At 41.5% G+C, this 22,406-nt stretch overlaps 1 protein-coding gene across 1 annotated transcript; it reads left to right on the top strand.

The window, feature by feature from the left end:
- The first annotated feature begins 13,544 nt into the window (after nt 1–13,544).
- mapk11 (mitogen-activated protein kinase 11) lies at nt 13,545–21,111 on the top strand. The gene is made up of 11 exons (XM_071543386.1): nt 13,545–13,631; nt 13,725–13,783; nt 14,762–14,873; nt 16,042–16,071; nt 16,938–16,985; nt 17,628–17,742; nt 17,938–18,009; nt 18,435–18,514; nt 18,802–18,880; nt 19,331–19,504; nt 20,348–21,111. The coding sequence occupies exons 1-11, from the start codon at nt 13,617–13,619 to the stop codon at nt 20,419–20,421; spliced, it is 858 nt and encodes a 285-aa protein (XP_071399487.1). The 5' UTR covers nt 13,545–13,616; the 3' UTR covers nt 20,422–21,111.
- The last annotated feature ends 1,295 nt before the right edge of the window (nt 21,112–22,406 follow it).

Below are 22,406 nucleotides of genomic sequence, written 5' to 3' on the forward strand. Positions count from 1 at the left end.
TTTATTAATGTGAAGTTTGTTTCGTTTTATTAATAATAAAACATATATAGCCTATATATATATCTGCCGATCTGCCAATAAGCCTATCGGCGTCATCGATAACGCGAGACAGCACGTCTGCAGGAACTGTTTTTATTCTGCCTCCGACGTTGCATGAAGCTTTTCCCACCGCTCCTTTTTTTCCTCTCTCTCTCTCCCTTTCTCCTGTGGATCGACTGCAATTAAGACTGAAACTGTCGGCGCAGGAATTCCCCAGATCCGTGTCGCCCCCCCCCCCTTCTGTATTCACACTCAGCCCAAATCAGAAGCTGAGATTGCAAAGCTTGCATCGTCTGGAGGATGCATGTCACATCTGGAGAGGGATGGGCCAACCTGCCTTCACTGGGTCCAATTAAGGCGAGATGCAAGCCTGCTGCAAAGCCTGCTGGAAGCCTGTTAAACAGATGCATGCATCAGTTTACTATATATGTAATTCTCAGTTTGGCTCCTCACACAGCCAGCTGCCTCTCTGTCGGTCTGTCTCTCTGCATGCAGACATCATCGATGTTGAATTATTTTCATTTTGGACCAGTCTGTGTCAGACAGAGAGATCCTGTTGCCATGGCAAGGTGTCATGGTGATGAGCACCTCTGACAGTCTATCTATATTGATTAAGGCGTAAGAGCCGGTTGATGCTTCATCCCAACCAAAATATGGATCTGTATCCATCCGATTGTATCCAGCCTTGTTTCCAAGACATGAATAAAAAGCGATTAAAGCTGCACTGGGAGACTTCGCACGTTGGCGGCCCCAAATGGCAGCGAGAGGCAATTGCCTGAAAAATGTGTAACTTCACTACCCAGAACTCCTGTAAGGTGATTTCACTAAACTGTTCACCAGCCCGGCCGCTCTGTGATGCTTTATACCAAAGGAAACCAAAGAGACGAGCGAGGAAAAGGAAAAGGGTTAGAGTTTTGATTTCGCTCTTGAATTTTGATTCGTCACGGCACTTCTTGTGGGCGGAGCAGTGACCGACCGTACCCGATGCCAGACTTCCATCAGAGCAATAGAGCCTCTTCATCTGCAGCGTCTCAATCAGACAGGATGGGACGCTGTTCTCTGTTGCAGCCACAGTTTGTGATTTCAGATTCAGATTCAGATTCAGAAGACTTTATTGCCTGATATCAGACAGAATTGTCAACTCGTTACACTCCATTTCCATCTTCAGTCTGACATTGCCTCCACTCTAACCGATTCCCTAACCAATCACTGGAGAGCAACGTCTGCCTGAACGTCATTTTAAGTCGACACTGATGCGAAAAAAACATCTCCAATTTGAATAAATGACTTCAAAGCAGAGTGCTGTTCGGATTTCAAAGTAATTGGTACTTTTAATCGATTCAGAACAGCCTGGATAGCAGCGTCTATCTTGTCTATAGCGGTCGCCATTGTTGTTATTACTCCTCCTTGGTTCCGGCGCAAAGCTTGACAACAGCTTGACAACGGCGTTAGTCCCGCCCGTAGCGCTGATTGGCTAATCGTTAGTCCCCCCCCGTCACTCATCGGACCGATCATTTTTCAACAGAGAAACCGCTGTTTCATGTCACGATGCCAGACCAGAATCAGTAAACTCGGTGGAGTGGGCAGATTCAAAGGTCTGGACCCAGGCAAAAGACTTTAGTCATCCCTGGGGGAAATTATTTCAGTCACAATTTCTCAAGTTCAAATTAAAAAGTGCAAGAGGTAAGAAATATATTAGTGGAGTAGAAAAAAGTGCAAAATACAAATAAAATAATAATAGAAAATTCAATTTAGGCTGAAAAGATGGGTGAATTTTTACATTAAAATGTTGCCTATAGTGCAGCTTTAAATCTGTGCTCAGACTGCCAGAACAGCACAGGAGCGGCAACAGTCCAGTTCACACAGAGAACCGGATCATTACTTTGCTCTTAGCTGATTCATTCGGCCTCAGGAAACATAAGTGCGTTAAGTACTTTAGGAGCATGATACTGATAGAGTTTAGGTTTGATTCCCACTGTGGAAACCCATGCTAAAAATGCGTATGTCCTACTGTAATGATATGAAAGCATCCATTCAGCCGCTTCAGAAGCTGATAGGCGATGTTGTCCCAGGCGATGTGAGCTGTTATTCATATGATCATTTCTGAGAACAAAAATTACTCTTTCCCAAAGCCGGAAGTCACATGACCAAGACTCAAACCCTTTTGTCAAGCAATGCCAGGAATATTTCCCAGAAAACCCTCATGTCCGTCTTTAGCTGTGAATGATGCTATGTGGAACTGCACAATATGTCAGACTGAGGAGGTTCATTTTATTCTTTCAATACAAAATTGATGTTTTATTTTGTGATATAGTGCTATCAGTTCTGGATCATACCCCCCCCCCCCCCCCGAGCATTCCCAGTTTAGTTTGGTTGCACAGTGATAAAACAGAGAAGTGAAGTGATGCAAACGCAGTGATAAAACAAAACAGAGAGAAGAGAAAAGATACAAATTTGTCCAGGTGAGATAAAATGTGACAATATCTAATAGGTCAGTCCACATATTGTCAGTGGAGTTGATGAAAGCACAAAGTAATTAGTGTTGAATTAATAATCTGTCACGTTTTCATATAAACAAATGTGTTTTGCTCCTCCCTATCGCTGATTGCACAACAGTGATCCAACCTAAATCCAGTTCATAAATCTTTTCCACTGTCTGTTCCACTGTCTGTTTGTTTGGAATAAACAGAAGAAGAAGAACTGGGTAGTTAGCATGAGACAAAAACAAACCAAACACCACAACACAGACCACTTGAGTTTGAATTTGAGTTTGAGTTTGAATTTATTAGTATTCATGCTCACAGTTAACAACTGAATAGAAGCAGAATTTACATTAATAAAAACAGAAATATATCTATGCATGATTGTACATCATAAAAATGTAAAACTATACATATCTGTATACACACATGCACCCATACATTCATACTCACTACACTTACACTTACATACACTTACATACAACCATGCATACATTTTAAAATGCCATAAAAAACAATATACAACACAAAACACAAAACAAACAAAAACAGACCCCAAAGACTTCAGCTATCCATCTTTTGTTCCATTCAGTTCTGTATTGTACAGTCTTGTACTTGGCACCAAAGATGGAGACAAAATACAAAAAGATCTCTTTACATTTTTATCAAGCTTTGTGAGAAGCTGGAGGGCGGCAGACTGAACACTGAACACTTTAACATTTTTGAGGTAAACTAAATTGTGCTCAAACAGCCGGAGTTGAGGTGCTGCCTATATAAATGTCAGTAAAGAGTAACTTAAAAAGTTAGGCACAACACTCCCTCAGTAAAAAAAGTTTATATATTGCATTAAAATCATGACGTTTCGTTCATTTTTTGGTATGAAAACGGTCAAATATCAGCACAGAATATCAGCTCTCTGCAGCTTCAGACCAACAAATATCAATATCGGTATCGCGGCGTTCAAAAATTCACATTGGTCAAACGTTATCAGGAGTATCAGCTGCATGTCATTAAGTGATATGAGAGTTACTCCGAGAAGTCAGCGCAGAGAAAAATGACTGTAGTGTTCATCTTTTCTCTGTCTGTTATCTTTGACAGAGACCCAGCAACTGAAAGCAGAGAAAAGGCATTTATGATTACATGACGGTTAAACAAGACAATTATATTTTTCTGCTTCTTTGATACGATTCGATACGCGATCTGAGGTTCAGGTTTATATTGCGATTTGTTGAATTTCGATATATCGTCACTTCCCGGCTCTTAAGGCATCAAACCTATGAATCCAGTGCATGGCATCACAATGTGGATGGCTGCACTGATGAAATACCTCTGCTTTTCGTCAACACTTTCTTGAATTATACACACACACACACACACACACACACACACACACACACACACACACACACACCACCCTGTCCTGCCCTGCATTGTTAACACTGATCTCCAACCATTGTCACTGACTTTCTCATGGCAAGACTTGATTAGCAAACGACTGGGGGATGGGATGGGATTGAGGGTTCGGGGTGTGTGTGTGTGTGTGTGTGTGTGTGTGTGGTGGGGGGTTGGGACCGCTGCAGGGTCCAGCGACAGTCTGCCTCTGGAGATGCGCAGTAAAAAGCTCTCATTATTTATCCCAAATACCCGCTCATTGTCCCGGCGAAGCCTCTTGAGATCGCATGCCTGAGGTCAAGGATCCGACAAGCTCATATAATGTATTATAGCTAGAGCTATAACCCCCCCTACACACACACACACACACACACACACACACACACACACACACACCTCCCATGGGAGAAAGAGAAACCGAGAGAGAAAAATACAGAAAGAGAGTTTAGAGACAGAATATAGGTGTCAAGTAATAAAGACAATTCCTTTGTCATTTCTTTGAGTTTTTTTGCTCATTTTTATGTTTTCCATCCCTCTAATGTTAATTCTGACAGTTTTTACATGCATCCGCCACAATTAAATATATTTTTAAATCAGTTTTGCCAAACCTCTCAGCCTCATTCACTTCCATTCAATTCCAAACAGCAGAGAAAACAACTGGAGACTGATTCAGTTGATCCATCACTGTGATGAGAAGCAACAATCTGCATCAGAACGATAATATCAGGCTGGAAACTTTTACATTTTGAAAGAAGTTCAGTCACTGTTTCATATTCATGCGTCACATTCAGCAGACTATTGTGAGACGAGTCTGACTTCTGCTTTCTGCTTGTAAGCTTCTAGTTCGCTACATGGCCAATTCCCACATTTTCCTCTCCAAAATAAATCTTTCAACCAATAGCTAACGTTCTCTGTGGTTCCGTTAGGCCCCGCCTCCTGTCCATCACAACCCAGTCAGGCCAACAGACGAACCAAAGCAAGACTCTTCCTCCAGCTACAGTCTGGAACATCAAACAGAAATTAAAGCTAGATTTGACACAGTTATGGCTTAAAATTGCCTCCCTCTTCTTCTTTGGAAATAAAACCGGTCTGTTTTTACTTTGAAAAACAACTAAGATGATGGAAAAATTGCAAATATTATGTGATAAAAACAGGAAAACCACCGACAGTGATGTAAAACAGTAAGTGAATGCAGGAAATTAGTAAAAACTCCAATCAGACTGGAACTGTCCTTTAAACCTGCAATAAGCGATTTCAGACCCTGTATCCAATCCTGAAGCTAAAGTGGTACACAGAAGTCACGGTTTGGTACGAGTTCGGTACAAGGGGAAAATAGCAACAAAAAACCCCAAATGCATAAGGCTAGGTTTCTTTTAATTTATTTTGAACAGACAGTATTGCAAGTTACAGTTTGTTCCACCTAGTGTCGTACAGTCCCCCCTCAGGTAGTTGGTAGTGTATTAAGCAGTAAAATGTAAAATGTAAACAGTGAACATACATACATACACTGTGAGATAGCTTTCTGTAGCACGGGACGTCCATCCATCGGTTGTTAGTGCAACAGCGGGAGCAGCGGACAACTCGTGCTCGATCACCGCTCCTGTACGCCTGTAAAGGGCAGGGACCACGGAACGTAGTAACGAGGCTCGAGCACTTTTAATAAATACTTGAAGCCGGGGTCCTTTACCAATGCATATGGGCGCATAGCCGATGAAATGTAAATGCCAATTGATTCTGTAATGTTTTTGGCCCTGTCTGCTTTCGCAGCTAGAGTGTGCTTAAAAGCAGCGGGGATAAGTAGTTGGAGTTTTTTTTTTGCCTAGCTCCGGTGATTGGCACATCTGGGTGATGCCGTCGAATATGCGTTAGCATGTTCGGTGTGTTTACGCACACTTACCCTACAACTGTCGAACAAAGTGTGACTGACTCAGTAGTAGCAGTAGAGCTAAGCTTAGCATGGAATGTTGCTAACTGTTGTTGGCTTACAGCTTAACCCACTGAGCAAAAGAGGTGATTTCAACGTCGCGTCTATGCTTTAGCTCTCATATAGCCCAGGATCATTACAGCTATGTATAGACCTATTTTAGACCAAGCAGTAAATACATTATTACAATGAATAAACATCTGTAAATACCAAAAATATGCACCAGAGAAGTCCTGTAGACTAGCCTACAAGATAATTATCTGAGCACAGCAAGTAATTTCAACATTGCGTCTATGCGTAGCTCTCATATAGTCCAGGATAATTTTGTCTATGTATAGACATCTAATAAACTTTCACTTTTCAACCCCATTTAAACTTAATTTAGCCTAGACGGCTATGGCCATTTAGACGTGTTTTAAACGTCTAATCAACGTAAAATTGTTCAGTGGGAAGGTTTCCAGGTGGAACTCGCGCTTGTGAAAGTTGCTTCCGCATATTCTCCTTACGACTGCATGCACCGAACGGTAACGTCCGTACCGTGGCGGTTCGGGACGAATACACCATTACACCCCTAATAATGATATAAACAAACAGCCACACAGCAGCAGCTTGTTGTTGTTTTCACCTCTTTCCTAAAGCTTGTTGTCAAAGTCGGCCCGAGTAATAGCGAATCGATGAAGCGAGCGAGTAAACGTTTTCAACTAGTAAACTTGCTACCTGCCTCTTCACTTGTCATCGTGGGACATGTGACCTTCAGCAGGAGAAAAATCTGGCAAAGTGAGGCTGGTAACAGGCGATATTTCTCTGTAGGTATGTTTATTTTAGCCATTAGCCTTTATGCACGGTTTGTCCTTGAGGGCTTCCGTCGCCCAGTAGCTTTGCTGTGTTTTTATAAAATGTGTCACGGTTTCTGACGCCCTCTAGTGGTCAGAAAAAAACGCTTAGGAATGAATATGGAGAGATTCAGAACAGCAATAGATGCAGACACACGGCTAAGCACAAATGTATGTACACACTGATGAGTATATACAGTATATGCACACACACACACACACACACACACACACACACATGTTCAGAAGAGAGAGAGAGAGTAACGTCTTGAATACAAAGCTCCTCCAGTGGTTTAACATGAGATGCCTGTTGAATTCTGATATTTGGTGAGATAAACAGTTCAGTGGCCCGGCGCTGTCATGCTCCTGTCTTCCCAAAGTCAAATCCCGTCTCCTTTTCTTCTCAGTTTCCAGCCTGCGAACCCTAATCCAACTCAGTATTCTCTTTCTTTCCGCTTCTGTTTCCTGAGATGAAATTGGACCAATTTTGCACCAGCTGAGATTGAACATCATGAGACAGTATGAACAAAGCTGATCGAGGCTACTTTAATCTAAAACAGAAATACGCACTACCAGTCAGAAGTTTGGACACACACATTTTTCTTTATTGTTTACTATTTTTCACAATTTAGAATAATAGTAAAGACGTCAAAACTATGAAATAATACAAATGGAATTATGCAGTGACCAAAAAAGTGTTCAAATCAAAACTATCTTATTTTTTAGATTCTTTGCCTTGATGGAAAGGTAAAGGCTTTGGAAAGAAATTCATACATAGGATCAACTTCACTATTTATATTTGTCTAAGAAACTCATTTCAAGCATTTAAGCAGAAGACTGTAGATCATCTGTAAAGCAGGACTCCCCTTGCCTCTGTAATGATAAAGGAGTTGGATGGTCTATCTAAACATGTTGAAAGTATCAAAACTAAATCCACACAATCCATATTAGTGCAGCGAGCCTCTAAACGAGCCGTTTGGACTTCCGTAACTTTGTGGCGTCACAAAGGTTCGCTCATTATCATTTTTGTAAGAAATAATAGACTAACAAAGTGTTTTTTTCAAAGCGGTTGAGCGGTTGTCGTTGTTTATTACCGGAGAGTTTTCCCTACCTGTAGCCGCCGGGCCGCGGAGTCTCACGTTTCACTCTGGAAACGGTTAGCCGATCGGAACGGAGGGGTCGTTAATATTAATGAGCCTTAAAGACACGGAGACAGAAACGGCCTGTTCTTGGTAAGGCTCAGAGAGATGCTGGAAAATGAACGTGGAGAAATGGATTGAGAGTGTTTTTGGTTCATGACACCACACACACAGCTTTGAATGGACAGAAAGACACAAAATAAAGCACTGGAAAGTGGAGAATATGGAGCTTTAAGAGAATGAAAAACACAGAACATCCAGTCAGGTCGGTCCAGACTTTATATCGCAATTTGGAACGAAACCCGTCATTTGCACAGCTATGAATAAAACATGGCTGCCTCGTTTCCTGCTGCCCAAAACGTTACGTCTGTTCTTGTCAGATTATTGATTGCAAATAAGTTCAGCTGCGCAGAAAGGAGAGCGGGATTCAGATTTGTTGCTGCTCTGTGATTGGACAAATCGCTGTTATCACATGACTACAGTGCAATTTAAAAAACCCATGAAACGGCGTGTTTACTTCCTTGATTTGATGTATTTTCCTGCTGAAACAGGATGTTGGGGGGGCGGGACGTAACACAGGGAGGGATCATTCAAAAGTGTAAACCAATGGGAGATCAGTTAGGGAGAGAGAGGCAGTTTGATTGGATGGGGGGGGGCGGGACTGTTGAAAAATCTGTGGTGTTTTTATTGGTTTTTATTCACGCCTTCTGGTGCAGCATGATGTCACCGTTAAAGATGCACTGTTTTCCTGGAAAAGCAATGGGAGTTTATTTCATGGGGAGTGTGTGTGTGTGTGTGTGTGTGTGTGTGTGTGTGTGTGTGTGTGTGTGTGTGTCATGGGGGGGTGGGGGGATGCTATAGTGCTAAATGCATGAAATTGGATGCTGTGTTATCATGCGAGTCATAAACATCAAGAACAACCCGCTGTAGAATAAAAGATCATTTGGTCTCTGTAACTGCAAAATCCAATGATCCCCGTCTCTAAACATACAAATCATATAGATTTCCCTTTGAATTAATCAGAAAGAATCTCATTTGTCGTTTAGATCAGAAGATGAATCAGAAATAAGTGCATGAAGATGATAAACCGTGTGCTTCCTTCTCTGATATATTTTTCACCCCTCCCTCCCTCCCTCCCTCCCTCCCTCACTCCCTCACTCATTCCCCTTTATGAAACCGGAGGTGCATTAAGAAAAAAAAAAAAAAAAGCCCGAGACGAAAGCAGAAGAGAGCGATCGATGCGGCTCGGTGCAGGCAGAGCCTTGTATGGAAGCATGTGTGCTGTGAGAGAGCGGCTCGGTCTGGTTTGTGTCTTGGCTGAGGCCGGAGGAGACATGTGGGCCGGCAGCAGGCCGCCCGGACACGGAAAATCACACGGAGGCATTCGGACGCAGGTTCAGGGGTCGATCCAGGAATGAACTCATCAGCTCCAATTCAAAACTGCAAAAAAAAAAAAATGATTTTATCTTGTTTCCAGACCTATCAGCTTATTTCATGATATTTTTTAGTCAAATTCTCTCACTGAACTGGCAGATAATCTGCTGGTTTCAGTAAATTTCACTTGATTCATGCCAATATGACTTCTTCTTTCAAGAAATCATCATAAAACAATGAAGAAAATCTGGAAACAAGAATCTTTCTCCAAGACAATTTCACTTTTACCAAGAAAATGTTACATTCTCCTGGAAAAAAGTCAAATTTGTTGAAAGCGGTAAAATTATCTGCCAGTGCAGTGAGATGATTTCACTAAAGAAATCCTAAAACAAGCTTGATAAGTCTGGAGAGAAGAATCACATCAAGAAAATAACTATATAACATAATATAATACAATATAATATAATAAAATATAATAAAGTCTGTCAGTTTTTGCAGTGAACTGAGGAACTGGAATTGGAATTCGAAAAAAATTGAATTGGAATTTCAGGAAGTTAATCTGACTGTTTTTCCTCACCACATATCTGAGATTCCACATAGTTTTATACATGATCAATACTGAATATCATAAAATGTTAAAGGAGCCTTTCAGCTGGTATCTGATGCAGAACATGTGATGGTAATCCACATTATGACTGAATGTTTGATTTGTTGAACTGTCTTTTATTTGATTCATAATGTTTTGATTCATAATGTTTAGAGTCGAGACAAACTCTCTTAGAAGTGGAATTTCATGGAATTTAATGGAATTCAGTTCTGATTCCTGTCGTTCACATTCAATTCACATTGACCCTCATTTATCAATCTAACGTAGAAACCAGCGCAGATCCGAGCGCAGAAATCATCTCACGACAGGGTTCACGTGTGATTCATGAAACGTTCGTATCTCGCCGATCACAGCGTCAGAATGATCGAGCGTTGATAAATGTGGAGGCTGAAAACAATCGTCATTTAAATATCACGCCCCTAAATATTCTCGGTTTAGAGGCCTCGCCCCCAGAGTTTACCACATGGAGAGGCGTAATACGTCCAAGAAGAGAAACTTCTCCGGCCTCGAAATAGAAACTCTAACGTCCCAAGTCCAATTGAACCAATTAGTTCTATTTGGCCTGAAAAGTGAAGGAAGTCAAAGGAAGTCGGAAAAATGCAGCATGGAAAGAAATCACTGCTGCGGTCAACAGCGACAATCGAACTCCAGCTGAGGTTTGAATATTTAATTTATACATCCGTGATATTTATAGCCTATATATATAATAGTAGCCTAATATAAAGCTTGTATCGCAATTCTTTACATTTACAAATGGTCAGACCTCAAACAAGTAGGCTATCTCAAAATGAAAGAGAAATTAATCTTACACCAGAAAACTGTTAACACCGTTAATTGCAAATACCTGTGAAAATATGAAAAATACCTATTTATGTTAGGGATGGGCTGTATGACACATAGTCGATGTAGGCCTTTACAAAATAGAATATTTTGCCATAGGCTACATATTTTTAAGTGATGAATATGTGGCTGCATATGCTTAGATGCCAGTCAGAATATATGGTCTAATAACAATTCTCCGACTCAGCAGATTTACTATGCTGCACCGCAAGTCCACGCTGACTGGAAAACTTGCAACAGGAGTTGAGACTTGACGTGAGATTTGATCGAAGCTCCGCTCACGTCCAAATTGATAAATGCCGAGCTTTGCGTGGAAATGACCGAACGCCCAGTTTTCTGTCGTACGTTCGTTTCGTAAATGAGGGCCACTGTGTTTCCTTACAGCTCGCCTGTTAAAGGCTACTTTTCATCTCTGGCTCCATCCAGTAGTTAGTTGTGTTTCTCTTCCTGGTGGATAACCGGCCAATCGTAGACGAGGTGACATCACCTCCAGATGTTTCCAGCAGCTCCAGTGGAGTTTGATATGAGAAAATGTTTCAGGATGTAAAACCTCAGCGGTAAACGTCAGGTTTTGTTGTCAGTCCCTCAGAATCAAAGAGCGAGGGGCTTCTTTCTAGAGCCGCCATTTTGCACCGAGAGACGTTCAACAATCATACAGGGAGAGATCCATTGTAGAAGAGGAGAGAGACCAGTTTCTCCACCCACAGGAGCAGGAGAGAGACCAGAATGCACTGCAGCAGAGAGACAGGCTGGGTTTCAGTAAGGGGGCGTGAGTCTCGCATTTTCTCAGCTGGAAAAACTCTGGTATTCTTGCTCTTGCAATACCCACAGCTGAAGTTCACCCCTTCTCTGGGGGTTGTTGACTGTTGTTGGTTGTTGCATTCTGGGTAACGTAGTACATCACATCACGCTGAAGGAAAGTGGGTTCACCAGAAAAGTAAATTACAACGCTTCATCACAAAATAACTCCTGGGATGAATTGAACATCACAGGTTGACGATATCTAATAGTGGAAAAAGGTGATACAGGACAGAAATCAGTCTGCTAAACAAACTTTATTGTAATATTGTAATATAATAAATTAAATGATTTCTGTCGATGTGGAGCTCTGCAGTGCCGCTCTCTCTCTTCCCCTCGTTCTGAACATCCGCTTGTTTTCCACTCGCAGTGTTTTTCACTTCTTAGTTCTTGCTCTCAGTTTCCGCAGCGTTTCTCAACCACTTCTGCTTCCTGTTTGTCTGAGGCGGCGGCGGCGGGCCTCTCGCTCTCTGATGCCTGGATCATTATTATGATGATGATGATGATGATGATGATGAGCGTTCAGAAGCTGGCGGGTCTGAAAAGACTCCGGCTCGACAGGCAGCAGCAGCAGCAGCGGCTCGGTGTTCGCTGCGTCGAGTGACATTTACATTTCAAAAGAGACAAATGAAATAAAACGCCGCACTGTTACAATATGTGACATCCTCTGCCTCTCTGCCTCTCCTGTTGTACTGCATCTCTCTCTCTCTCTCTCTCTCTCTCTCTCTCCATTTCTCCCTCTCTCAAATTCAAATTCCATATTCAGATTACAGTTTGAAATACATACAATCTATCTATCTATCTATCTATCTATCTATCTATCTATCCATCTTTCTCTCTCTCTTTGTCACTCTATTTCTCCCTATCTCATTGAAATTCAAATTTCATATTAATTCAGATACATTTATGTCTCTCTCTCTGTCTCTCTCTCCCTCTATTTCTCCCTCTCTCAAATTCAAATTCCATATCCAGATTACAGTTTGAAATACATACAATCTTTCTTTCTCTCTGTCTTCCTCTGTCCCAACCATCTCTCTCTCTCTCTCCTTCTCTCCCTCCCTCTATCTATCTATCTATCTATCTATCTATCTATCTATCTATCTATCTATTAGATATCCATTAGATAGTCCATTTGCAGTCCATCTATCTATCTATCTATCGCTCTCTCTCTTTGTCACTATTTCTCCCTATCTCATTGAAATTCACATTGCATATTCATTCTGATATGTTTAATATATACGATGTCTCTCTCTCTCTCTATTTCTCCCTCTCTCAAATTCAAATTCCATATTCAGATAAGTTTGAAATACATACAATCTTTCTTTCTCTCTGTCTTCCTCTGTCCCAACCCATCTCTCTCCCTCTATCTATCTATCTATCTATCTATCTCTCTCTCTTTGTCACTATTTCTCCCTATCTCATTGAAATTCACATTTCATATTCATTCAGATACGTTTAATATATACAATCTCTCTCTCTCTCTATTTCTCCCTCTCTCAAATTCAAATTCCATATTCAGATTACAGTTTCAAATACATACAATCTTTCTTTCTCTCTGTCTTCCTCTGTCCCAACCCATCTCCCTCCCTCCCTCTCTCCCTCCCTCCCTCTCTCTCTCTCTCTCTCTATCTATCTATCTATCTCTCTCTCTATCTATCTATCTATCTATCTATCTATCTCTCTCTTTGTCCCTCTATTTCTCCTCATCTCATTGAAATTGAAATTTCATATTCATTCAGATACGTTTAATATATACAATCTCTCTCTCTCTCTCTCTCTCTCTCTCTCTTTCTCTTTCTCTCTCTTCCTCCCTATCTCAAATTCAAATAACCTTTATCGAAAGGGACGAGAGAATTTGTGTTGACAAAGCATTTGCATGAACACGATAACAAACAAACAAACAGTAATAATGCATTGGAACATTAAGAAATCAGAATATTTCACCATGGGGATACTGAACAACAGTAATTCATACGCATATTCGTTCAGATAAGCTTGAAATATCTAATCTATCTCTCTCTCTCTCTCTCTCTCTCTCTCTCTCTCTCTCTCTCTCTCTCTTTCTCTCTCTCCAGTTCGGCTTATGATGTGCGGCTGCGGCAGAAGGTTGCGGTGAAGAAGCTGTCCCGGCCTTTTCAGTCTCTGATCCACAGCCGCCGCTCGTACCGGGAACTCAGGCTGCTCAAGCACATGAAACATGAGAACGTGAGTCAGTCCGCTCTCTTCTCTGAAGCCCGCAGACAGTGTGCCACGCTGCAGCTGCTATTGATCAGCTCCACTTGTCTCTTGTCTTCGCAGGTAATAGGACTACTGGACGTCTTCACGCCCGCTGCAACATTAGAGGACTTCAATGAAGTGTAAATGTTTTATCCCCGGACGCACGGGTCTTATCACTCACCGGTTGTTGCATATTAGCCGTACAGCCGTCCACTTTCCACCACAATACAATGTATTTGCTCTTAGAGGACTGGATGGTGATGATGATGATGGTGATGCAACATAATCTCATAAAAAGTTGTGAAATGAGCATGAACTGTGAAATGCAGATTTATGTGCTATGGACACAAATTATGTGAAAATTATGTCCCTCCAACATGAACCGGATTCTGTAGCAATAACATGAACTGGACACGACATTTTCAGCTAAAGGTTGGCAAACGGTTAAGGTTAGGCAACTAAAACAACTTGGTTAAGGTTAATGATGAAGTTTAGGCAACTAAAACAACTTGGTTAAGGTTTGGGTTAAGTTTAGGCAACTAAAACAACTTGGTTAAGGTTTGGGTTAAGGTTAGGCAACTAAAACAACTTGGTTAAGGTTTGGGTTAAGTTTAGGCAACTAAAACAACTTGGTTAAGGTTTGGGTTAAGTTTAGGCAACTAAAACAACTTGGTTAAGGTTTGGGTTAAGTTTAGGCAACTAAAACAACTTGGTTAAGGTTTGGGAAAGGCTTTGATCATGGTTATATAAGAAAAACTTTAGCAAAAAATTACAATTTCCTTCGTACAAGTTGGGAATTGAACTCCGGTCTCTGGAGTCAAACTCATCGGCCCATCCACCACCCGACCACAACTGAGCTACTTCAATATGACTCTAATTCCTGTTTATAGTCGTGTCTCCTTCACGTACCCATTTTGTGCTGGGAAAATGGAACGCTAACCCTAACACTAACACTAACACTATCACTAACACTAACCGTGCCACCAACATGTAATTTGGTGTTAACAAGTCGTGTTCATTTCACATATTTGTGGGAGATCAGGTCATGGATTACAGGCATGTAGGGATAACTGGCGGTTCCCATGGTAACCCCTGACCCACTCTTCCCCTGTTTCCAGCTACCTAGTGACCAACCTGATGGGCGCGGACCTCAACAACATCGTCAAATTTCAGCGGCTGTCTGACGAACACGTGCAGTTCCTCATTTACCAGCTTCTCCGTGGGCTCAAGGTAGTTTACTGTCACACTGTGTCACCCTGTCATATTGAACACTACATACAGAATATACCTAGTCAGTACTGTGATTCATTTGTTATTCATAGTTTTACCAGTTGGCCCTTTTCACATCGTCATGGTAACAGCTAAACCGGTGCATTACAACTTCCTGTGGCAAGTTCCTTTTTGCAACTTATTGACAAAGCAATCCAACAAAAACAACAAAATTGTAATGGTTACTAGCACTAGATAACATAATAACACATAAAAAATGTTGGGCAGGTTGTGCAGCGATTTAGTGAAGGCCACAGCTGGCAACAGGAAGTTGTAATGCACCGGTTTCTCAATGCAGAAGCTTTGAGAAACATTCTGTGAAAAGGGCCTATGAAGGGTTTTATTCCAAAATGCTACAGGTCCATTTTGGATAGAAAATGTCACCTGATGTTCATTGCTCAATATTTACAAAATGTGACTGATTTAATAGTCTAAAATGTTGCTCTTTTTTTAATGAATAACTAATAATGCCAATAAAATAGAGAGTTCAGGGGTGCGATGACAGCTACTGTTTTCTTTAGTCCGAACCACAGTGGAAAAATGTTGTTGCATTTTTGTAGTTGGTTCGTTTAGGTTCACACTGATCAATTACAAGAGAACCTGGGCTTGTAAACAAAGGTCACATGACTCACAATCAGCTTGTTTATTGGACTATTATTGGAGTTTGAACCTGTCATCCTGCAGGTTAGAGACTAGACTTCCTGTAACTTTATCTAACATGACGGACTTGTCTGTCTCTTCTTCTGTGGTGTTCATACCAGTTAAGAACACATGAAGAAACAGCTGAGTATGAGCATCAGTCCAGACTTCAATTTGTTCTGATAGGCTTTCCAAGCATGAGGAACCGCGTCTGTCTCCTTCTACCCATAATCCCTTGTGTTTGATAAGTCTACCTTGCACATATATGCAGACATATTGTTAACTTTGTGTATTCTGTAACACTGAATTAGTCGAGCAGCCGGTGGACTCTGCTGACCAGCCTGCCTGGTTACCATGGGAGAGACAAAAAGAGTCTCCCTTTAGACAGGGGCTAATGCCGAAATGCACTGCTGACCTCTGCCTCCTTTATGTCGTCTCTCTTCTCACTCCTCCCCCACCCTCCTGCCCCGTCCCGCCGTCTATTGAACAGTACATCCATTCAGCCGGATTGATCCACAGAGTGAGTGGCGGCTCTTCTCTTCTCTTTTGCACCTCCTTCTATCATTTTGACTGTTTTTATTCAAGAAAACATAGCAGCACTTGTAAGATTTAAAATAAAAAAATTGTTGTTTTTCTTTGAAATGTTGAATCACGGTCTTAAAAAAGCTTAAACTGTATTAAACCGAAATGAGCAAGTTTTCCCATTGACTCTGTCTGAAGCATTATCCCTGGTTGGGTCGGACATCTCCATTCCTAGTTTTTCCTAGTCTGCTCTGATCTTATTGTTAAATTTTTAAGAGATAAGTCGATTAAGTTTTAAAAAAGACTCTGAATATATAAGTTTGTAGAAGAGCATCCAATCCTGATCTATAGGTGGTAAGTTATGAAAAGATGGGCTTTTATTGGGCTGGAATAAAGTGTCTTATTATGGTATTGTTAAGGTGTTAAAGTTGGCAAAAACACCATCAATGTAGGGATTACTAACTTCAGCAAGACCTAACGTTTGCCACTGGGTGAAAGTAAAATCCATTTTGCCTGGGAAGAAGAGGTTGTTATTGAATATTAGGCCATGAATAGAAAAGTCAATCAAATTACAGTGAGGTTGAATTACAGGATTGACTCCCCTGTTTTCGGTTCACCATGGAGCGATAATTGCTCTTGGGGAATTAGTTGTTTTTGATTAATGTTTTTGAGATTCATCTGTAAGAGTACAATGCTGAAGATGAGAGTGTGGGACCAAAAATTGATTTCAAGTAGACGTTTAGAGCTTTTTGCCACTTTATATTCAGATACACTTTTCTCCGTTTCTCTCTGACTACAGATAACGGTCTTCTTTATTCCGCTCATGTTCCTCTCCTCCTTTTTCTCGTTTACTGTCTTTCCCAGGACCTGAAACCCAGTAACGTGGCAGTGAATGAGGACTGTGAGCTGAGGGTAAGACCTGACCTTCCATTTAACCCCTTCACACACCCAGCACGCATTCTTCCCTCGGGATGGGAATCGAGAACCGGCTCCAGTTGAGAACCGGTTCCAAATTGTCCGATCCATCAGAATCGTATATCAATTCCTTTTATCGATGCCGCCATGTTTTTCTGACAGTTGCGCATCGCAATTGCCTTGCACTGTTGATTTTATGTGCCAGTTTTATATTTGGTTCAAGCTTATTCCCTTTTGAAAAGGAGTATTGTAATTTATTCAAATGTTACTAGGCATACATGCCTATTTTTCTAAAGAAGAATTGTTTATTTTATCAGTCAGTTTTATATTTGTTTTCCAAGTTATGTCATTTTATGAAAAGGAGCATTGTAATTTATTTTAATATGTTCAAATGTTATTAGGCAGACATTCTACACTGCATTCAGACTCACGAGATAATAAAACAGCTGCGATGACGCTGAAAACCTGTGTAGGCCTTCTTTTTTTTCCACACAGAAAATTGATCGGGAATCAATAAGAGAATCGATAAAGAATCGGACCGATAAGCAGAATCGATAATGGCATTGGTATCAATAAAATCGTATCAATTCCCATCCCTATTCTTCCCTCGCCTTGACAAACCGTGTACCTGTCCAACAGATCCTTGACTTCGGACTGGCGAGACAGACGGATGACGAGATGACGGGGTATGTGGCGACTCGCTGGTATCGAGCGCCGGAGATCATGCTGAACTGGATGCACTACAATCAGAACGGTGAGAACTATTTTATAAGCAAAGATATCAAAATGACTCATAGGCTACTCATAAAATGACTCATAAGCTGTAGCTAAAAATGAGTTTTACTTTCACGACATTCTTTTTATAAGAGTACTATCTCGTTTTGGAAGGAAACTCTTCACATATTGGTGTTCTTGTGGAACGATTAAACCTCTGGTGTTTCTGTTCCAGTTGATATTTGGTCGGTGGGATGCATCATGGGAGAGCTACTGAAGGGAAAGGTCCTATTCCCTGGCAATGATTGTATCCTTCATCAACGCAGAATGACTTGAGACAGTCCGCCGCACTTTGCAGCCTCTTTCTCTCTTACCAGCAAACTTCCATTAGCTCTGAAAGTGCTGCGCCAGACTTCTCCTGGATTTGCATGACAATCCCGGGCCTTTCTGAAAGGGAGGTGCATCAACACAGAGAGACGGGAATGAATGGGAATGCTCACAAAAGACTGAATTATCTAGGTTGTCGCATTCTATGTCTAAAAGCAGAATTAAAATGAGTTTGATTTACTGATCTTTGTGTCGTGGGACTTCTGCCGTCTAGAGGAGACCGCGTGAGATTCAGCAATGCTCAGCAAGTCGAGAGTTTCGGTCTCAGTCAATTGCTTTCGAGGTAGTTTAATGAGCCGATGACTTTTCCAAATCCTGATGGCCCTTAACTCCACCCGCCCAAAGATATTGACCAGCTGAAGAGAATCATGGAAGTGGTTGGGACTCCGACTCCTGAGCTGCTACAGAAGATCTCCTCTGAACATGTGAGGGAGGGAAGAAGGGACGGAGGGATGAATGGGAGGGTGGAGGGTGGAAAAATGATTCTTAGCTAAATGGGAATGTGAAAGAAATACTCCAAGCGAACGTTACAGCATTGATGACTCAGGCAACCCATTGAAATTTTCTGATTGATTAGTCGTTTGATTGACACGGTTGATGAGTGAATAGTCAATATCTGGGTGGTAGGGTGATCGATCACTTTATTGACTAACTATTTGACAAGGTCCACATTGTCACATGTTGTGGATTGTACATTGGTCTCTATTTGCAGGCTCAGAAGTATATCCAGTCTCTGCCCTTCATGCCCCAACAGGACCTGGAAAAGATCTTTAGAGGAGCAAATCCACTAGGTGGGTGAATCACTGCAGATCGGATTATCAATTTCTTAAACAAAATGTAAAGGCTTTGAGAGGTTACTAAAGCTCAAGACACTCTCCATATCGCAGATTGGTGTTTTAGTTCCTCAAACGTTTGTTGACATGACATGATGATGTTGGAAAGTCAGCAGCTAGCTAACTAGCTAACCTAGATAACTTAGTATCTAGGTATCTTAGTAGCTAGATTGTATTTTTTCAGTTAGCAGCAGAGCGCTAGGCTTCATAATATTAGCTTCCTCCTTTCTTACCTCTTGTCTTTTTCACTGAGCTTCAGTCTAATGTTACTTAGCCAGAAAAACTGTGGTTCTTTGGCTCCGCCCACTGAGGTTTAAATGTTTATAGAACTAAAACTACAATCTGGGTCAATATCCCAACTCATGACTTCTAATTCTCACTCTCTCTATCTCTCTCTCTCTCTCCCAGCTGTCGACCTGTTGAAGCGGATGCTGGTTCTGGACTGTGATGGGAGGATCTCGGCCAGTGAGGCTCTCTCCCACCCGTACTTCTCCCAGTACCACGACCCCGATGACGAGCCGGAGGCTCCGCCCTACGACCAAACACTGGAGAGCAAAGACCGCACACTGGAGGAATGGAAGGGTGAGTGACAGGGAGGAGGGGTGATAGAAACTTGACTTGACTTGATTTGAAAAGAAAAGAAAAATATATGATAACAAAAACTATCCATGCACATCCCATAGGATAGCTCAAGAAAGTACTGCTTAAAATACTTATTTCCATTTTGGTCCTCGTTGGAAGACAAAATAGCAATAACTTGACAATCAAAATACAATCAAAAGATCACAGGATATGCATGGCAGTAGTTAGAATGTCCTAATACCGGCCACTTCTCAGTTTGCTCTCACTTCCTTTTTAAACAGCTTTGGTCGGACAGTTTCTGATTTTCAGGGGAGGAAGTTGCACAAGCTGATACCAGACAAGTAAAATTAGCTTCAAGCTGCAGAGCTTTTCATGTTGGGGATTACACAGGACTTAATGTTTGCACGGGTGTTGCAGGAACGTTGACTGCAAAACATAGTAATATGGATTTAGAGATATCCAGGTGTGCCATTTATAACATTATACATATGACTGAGTTTCAGTTGTTTAACAGGGGGATTTCTGTGTTGTGAAACTCCCTAAAGCTGATGGTCATGGGTGGAGCATTCTAAAATATCTGATGTCATTTTGCATCCAAGCACCAAGCTGAACAAACCACGGAACAAAATAAGAGCTTGCACCACATGTTTCTTGGTTTTCATATTAAATTATTTGGTGTCATGGTAAAGACACTTCAAGGGAGTAATTTTACTTTTTCACAGTGTTATTTACCTTTGAAGAATTAAAAACCCATCTCTCCCTCTCTCTACATGCCCTTCCCCATCTTTGTCAACACTCCTGACGTCGCTTCTTTCCCTTCCTTCCCCTGCTGTGTGTCCACAGAGTTGGTGTTTGAGGAGGTGAATAGCTTCAAAGCGCCCGTCAGCAAGACCGACAGCCTTCAGGTGGAGCAGTAAGCCTCTTTCCGCTCTGCCCCACCCTTCAGCTGGAGACAGGCCGCCTACCTTACCCATCAGTGTGTGGGAGAAACTAAAGAGAGAATTGAAGAGAACTCTGCATTCCCTGGGCATGACACCTTCCCCCTGCTCCGTGTGACTGTGTATTTGTTTGATTGCCTGTCATGAGTTTGTCTGAGCAGCGGGGCAAGGCGTCGCCCAAGGGATCAGATGCACACATTACAATTACAGGGAGCATCTTAGACTCGGTTAGAAGGAAGCTTTCCAGTCCAGAAAGTTGCTCCCTCTCATGTTTCTGCTCAGTCCAGGTGGGATATGAAAGGAGGAACCAGACATGGGGACTCGAGTCACATGACTTAGCCTGGAGTCAGACTGGAGTCACACTTTTAATTGCTTGAGACTCGACTTGATGCATGAAGAGAAGACTTGAGACTTGACTTGACTTGGGTTCTGGTGACTTGGGACTTGACTCTGACTTGTACTCTGATGACTTGAAAAGGTTTCTAAAGTCTTGACTTGAGATCTTGTGTTTGTGTAAATGACTTAGATTGAAAGTGATGAGATTTGTTCCAGCAGACGACTGAATTTAAATTCTGTTTTCTGAATTTGTATGGAATGATTGAATTTATTGAAGTTGAAACTGATTATAGAAATCAAACTCATGATGCTCTTACCAAGTTTTTATCCTATTAAAACCATATTGCATTGAAAAGTCCTAGATATTTTTATTTTTCTTTAAGATATTAAATTGATACTGGGCCCTTGATTTGTTCTGACTTGACTTGCTGTTCTACATTTAGACTTGAGACTAGACATTACTGACTTGGACTTGACCTGGTAATCTACATTTAGACTTGGGACTTGACTTGAGCCTTGTGCCTCAAGACTTGAGACTGACTTGGAACTCAAGTAAAGTTGACTTGGTCACACCTCTGGGAGGAACCGATTCTGCCTCGGACAAGCAGGTGAGGATTCATGTGAAGGAGCAACTTCGTGGAGCAGAACAGTGTTTACAGACTCTGACAGCGGCTTAGCGAGGGCGAAAGAGGAAGCAAAACGCACACTAGGACTTCCAAAGCTACAACAGAAACAGTCTGGTTCCTCATCATCATGACAAATGCCATAAGCAGTCACAACAGAAGCTTTTTTATAGGTGGAATTCATGTTTAAAGGCCCGCAACAACGCCATGTCACGTCACATAACAGCTTAGCACAGTTAGCCTGCAAACTACTGCATGATTTTGTTTGTGCATTTTATCATCCAGCGTATTACTGATACTGCATTACAGCCATTAAGACTGCTTATTGCGTCTGCCATGTCAGTGTGAAGCCAGCTTTATGACCGAGGGTCAAAGTGAATTGTGACCAACTTTCAAGTTGTTTTATCTTTATAATTTAGCTACAGGAAAAAAAAAACAAAAAAAAAACATAAAAGCAAACATAAAACAATGTTCTTCCTTGGATGAAAATCAACCTCATCTGCTTACAAAATAGTAAATGCCAATTGTGCTATTAATTAGCAAGATCATTAACATAATGCCAAAGCTGCAACAGCGTTACAGTCTGCTATGCTTACAGTGACCGAGCTTCTCATTTATCTGCTGTTGGCGTCACCTGTTAGCTCTGGCAGCGGTCCAGCAGGTTTAACCGGCCGGTGGCTCTCTGCCGTGCAACTTAAAGCCTTGGTTTGTGTTTACACTAATTAACATAGTGGACATTTTGTAAATTGTCACGAACAATTCCCAGAAAGTGTGTAACAGTGCTGGAAAACAACATATTATACAACGGGTAGCTTCATCCAAGCAATCTGATTGGTTGAACATGCGTTCCAACCATGCTGGTAAAATTTGGCTTCTTGTGGCAAACAGGGAGCTAATTAGTGATTTCTTGTTCCCTGTTTTTCTTTTTTTCATTATTCTTATGAATATAAAGGTAAACTATTCAGACAGTACACATGCATTGGTGAGTGGCTGTATAAATGCCTT

Source organism: Centroberyx affinis, unplaced genomic scaffold (assembly GCF_046629955.1).
Source record: "Centroberyx affinis isolate AG114_WGS23_722 - 3 ecotype Tasmania unplaced genomic scaffold, CSIRO-AGI_Caff_v1 ptg004310l_1, whole genome shotgun sequence".
In the NCBI taxonomy this organism is placed as follows: domain Eukaryota; kingdom Metazoa; phylum Chordata; class Actinopteri; order Beryciformes; family Berycidae; genus Centroberyx; species Centroberyx affinis.

Bases quoted from the DNA above. Each gene is read 5' to 3' on its own strand.
- mapk11 (XM_071543386.1), top strand. The intron at 17,743-17,937 runs GTGAGAACTATT...TTTCTGTTCCAG, and splicing joins GATGCACTACAATCAGAACG to TTGATATTTGGTCGGTGGGA. The intron at 18,515-18,801 runs GTGAGGGAGGGA...CTCTATTTGCAG, and splicing joins AGAAGATCTCCTCTGAACAT to GCTCAGAAGTATATCCAGTC.